The sequence below is a fragment of the Limulus polyphemus genome, unplaced genomic scaffold (genome assembly GCF_000517525.1).
Source record: "Limulus polyphemus unplaced genomic scaffold, Limulus_polyphemus-2.1.2 Scaffold7676, whole genome shotgun sequence".
In the NCBI taxonomy this organism is placed as follows: Eukaryota; Metazoa; Arthropoda; class Merostomata; order Xiphosura; family Limulidae; genus Limulus; species Limulus polyphemus.
The window spans coordinates 6,427-10,608 of NW_013673286.1; the positions used below are offsets into that span (position 1 = coordinate 6,427).

At 36.0% G+C, this 4,182-nt stretch overlaps 1 protein-coding gene across 4 annotated transcripts in view; it reads right to left on the reverse strand.

Moving 5' to 3' along the window:
* Nucleotides 1-4,182, reverse strand: part of LOC106474776 (calcium and integrin-binding protein 1-like) — a 22,856-nt gene that overhangs the window by 1,547 nt on the left and 17,127 nt on the right. For all 4 annotated transcript variants that reach the window (XM_022403082.1, XM_022403081.1, XM_022403079.1 and 1 more), the window contains 3 exons: nt 2,312-2,411; nt 1,360-1,507; nt 891-1,086 (listed from right to left, as the gene is read on the reverse strand). In XM_022403082.1, the coding sequence (XP_022258790.1) occupies nt 891-1,086; nt 1,360-1,507; nt 2,312-2,411 (444 nt within the window). The remainder of the gene's footprint in view (nt 1-890; nt 1,087-1,359; nt 1,508-2,311; nt 2,412-4,182) is intronic.

Here is a 4,182-nt window from a genome sequence, read left to right on the forward strand (position 1 = left end):
ATATATATATATATATATATTAAAATCTTTTCTGTATTATATTTAAGGTTTTAACAACGTAATGTGTACTAAAACCTTTGATTAACAGAGACTCAGATAAAATTTATGGACAAATGTGACCAAACCAAAGTCAAAACAGACTATAAAATATTAGTTATTCAATATATATTTACAATTTTATTGTTCCAATATAACGCTAATAAGGTAATACTGTTCAGGTAGTTTTGCTGTTTTTTCCCCATAAATTTCCTTAATTCCATAAAATATATAATTTATTAGCAAAATTAATATCCTCGAATCATTGGCGTCAATACCGAATATTACTTCAAATATATTAGATTTTTTTTCTATCTTCGTTTGTTTGTAACTAAGCACAAAGCTACACAATGGGCTATCTGTGCTCTGCCTACAGAGAGTATCGAAACCCGGATTCTATCGTTGTGAGTCCGCAGACACACCGCTGTGCCACTGGGGGGGGGGGCAAAGAGGAATATGACAATAATAATTTTTGTTTGAAATTAAGCACAAAACTACACAATGGGCTCTGTGCTCTGATCACCACGGGTATCGATACCAGGTTTCAAGCGTTGTAAGTCCGCTGTGCCATTGGGGGGCCGAAATATATTCAATTACTTAAATGATCAACGTTATTTAGTACACAATTAAAATCATTATTTTAAGAGCGATCAACTGTCTTACGATGGTGAGCATGTCTGGTGGGACGGGATTCGAACCCGAAATTTACAGATTGCGCTTCATGCGCCCTAACCCCCTGGCCAAGCAGGGCCTACTTCTATTTTCGTAGAATCGATCTTTATAATACACTTCAGAGGCTTCTCTGTCTTGTTCAATACAACAGTTGTTTTTAATCTGTTTATTACTGTTCTTACTTTTTAAAATCCATGGACTTGGTCACGACGTGCTCGAATTCCTGGAAAGACAACATTCCGTCTTTATCTAGGTCTGCAACCTCCAAAATACTGTCTATCAAACTGTTGATCTCTCTCTCGTTCATCTTGGTGTTTGTCAGTTTGTTTACTAAAGTTTCGATGTCCTCCCGAGACAAATAGCCGTCTTCATCAAAATCTAAAATGATTTCACGAAGAGTAAATAGCTAATTGATCGTAATCTGCTTAATTTAGCAGTGAACAATACTGAGCTTTATATACTCGTACTGAAGAAAGTATTCTTATTAATAATGTGGTATGTTCGTGAAATATGTACAATTAAATCTTTATTGCAGTCCTAAAACAATTGTAATAACAATCAAAAAAAAAAGCTCTGCCTCTTAGTTCAAATATCTATGTTTTCAAAACTTATTTCATGGCTTGTATTCAATGTAAGGATGGCGATATTTACCATAAACGCGGAAAGCATACTCCGCCTTCTTTCGAGGATGAGCGTCATCACTCAGGACAGATATCATGTCCAAAAAATCTTCAAACGATAACTTATCATCATCTTGCGAGGAAAATACTTTGCACAAACGATCCGCGAATGGGTTATTCTGTAAAATACAATATCACCGAGTTCTAAATAGAGAAATGAATAAAACAAAGTTGGGGAAAGGAGACCAAATCAATAAGTGGGGTCCCAAATCAGAGTTTGAGGCGAACATTCCTTTCCCTGTCTGTCTCTTCACTTCAATTTTCTCGCAGCAAACAATGATTATAATTACGTTGCTGAAGACTCCAACTGTGTCCATCATGTTTTGGTATACTGCAGTCAGAGAATGCAGAAGACCCAGTGAGTTGACCAGCTGCCGGTGGTTTATTGGATTGAAATGAATGTTGTTAAGCACAAAACTACGTCATGGGCTACCCATCACGAATATTCGGACCGATATTTAGCGTCGTAAGCCTGCAAACTTACTGCTGAGTCATTGGGGACACCGGTGATTTATTAATTAAGATAATAATGTGATAACTGTTATCCTGCGTTGAAAAAATAATGTTTATTAACAACAGAAAATATCATAGAATAACAATTCCCCATGACAATAACTATTTTTTTAACACAGACCTTGTTTCACTGAGTACAATATAATAAGTTTTTTTTACCAACTGTTTATGAAAATGCTTGAATAAAAAAGGAAAACAGAGTACTGGGTAGTAAATAATAAAATATGTTTTCAGTTTTGAAGCTACTATAATGACAGTCAACAAGATTCTTACGTTTTTTCGTGATTAATCTTTAAAATTTATTTTTGCGTAATGGGAATGATGTAGTAATGTTAAAATTTACAAGCACGTATACGTTATAAACATTGATTAATTATCACAGACTTAAAAAAAATGAGAAGTGTGTGTACCTTGAACTCAGGCAAGTTGAGTATCGTTTCTGCTGGAATCCTTATATATTTATCTTTTTTCACGCCTGCTGGATCCAAATTTGTAAACACTTTGAAAGTACTGAAAAACAATCAAACTGAGTTTTTTTTTATTATACAAACATTTATTGTTTAAAAAAAACGAGGCTAGTTTGTGTAAATCTACGCTTTTCATAATGAATGTTTGTTTGTTATGAATTTCGCGCAAAGCTACACGAGAGCTGTCTGTGCTAGTCGTCCCTAATTTAGCACCCACCGCCAACTCTTGGGCTACTTTTTTACCAACGAATAGTAGGATTGACCTCACATTATAACGCCACCACGGCTGAAAGGGAGAGCATGCCTGGCCATCATAATGAATGAACAAGACTGAAAACAAACAATAGCATTTCGAATTATAACGAAAAATTGGGGGTTTAATTCGAAAACAGAAACGCTGGTTTAAACAAAACATTAACTCACGCTTGAATCGAAGATCAACTACATTTCAATCACACTAACATTCGCCAAAAAAAAAACGAATTGTGTACCTGAGCGTGTATCTTTGACCCTGAGAATGTTTGTTTTGTTTTTGAATTTCGCGCAAAGCTACACGAGGGCTATCTGCGCCAGCCGTCCCTAATTTAGCAGTGTAAGACTAGAGGGAAGGCAACTAGTCATCACCACCCATCGCCAACTCTTGGGCTACTCTTTTACCAACGAATAGTGGGATTGACCGTTACATTATAACGCCCCCACGGCTGACAGGACTAACATGTTTGGTGTGACGGGGATTCGAACCCGCAGATTGCGAATCGAGTGCCCTAACCACCTGAGAATGTAACCAATAAAATCAATTTATTAAACAGATAGATTTTATTAATTACAAAGTTAAAACTGAAAGTAGAAAACACGCTTGAAATAGTCCTAGAAAATATTTGATAAGAGATCATTTTATATGTTTTTATAAGTCGTTTCGACAGGTAACATTTTTTTTGTAGCTACGTCTAAGAACATTTTCCGGTATTACTTTCCTCTATAGAACTATTTTTTAACAGTTCGTATATTTGGGGTAAGAACAAAACTGAAGTCATAAAAATCGCCACCTATGTTTATGTCAAGAATAATAATACAGAAATAACGCAAGAACAACTTTACTCTAATGTTTGTTTGTTTGTAGTTAAGCACAAAGCTACACAATCGGCTATCCGTGCTCTGCCCACCACGGGTATCGAAACCCGGGTTCTAGCGTTGTACTACTCCAATGAAATGAAAAAGTTAAGATACGCGATAATTGGATAAAAACAAAACAAGATAAAATGTATGTTGTAAAGTTCGAATGATATTCGTATTTGTTGGTATTCAAGGATATTCCGACTGGTATTCTGACTTTGAGCCACCAATTATACAGAAATTGTATTAAATAATAACACTGCCTAGAAACTCAGTTAGTCCACGAGCTCAGTTTCTTACTACGCCAAAGCGTTCCTTCTGCTACTTCCAGTACAAGTGAATACCAACTAATATATTAGGTCGTCAAGAAATTAATGTCGCGTTTTGGAACACTTTCATTAACCACCCCCCCAAAATCGTACATAACGTATAATGGTCAGACGAACCACCTAAACGTCACGTTAATGTAGCCTATATAATGTGTAAAGTTTAGTATACTCTAATCCCTTACAGTGATGGCATAAGACGAGACACGCATTCGACATGTAATGCCGTTTGAATACAAAAAAGGGAAACAACGCATCTGTAGCCACAAAGAATATCAAAGAAGTTTATGGAAATGTTTTGAACGTTCGTGAGTGTCAACGATGGTTCAGTGAATTTCGTTCCGGTGACTAGCCTTAAAAACTGTGATGGCAGGG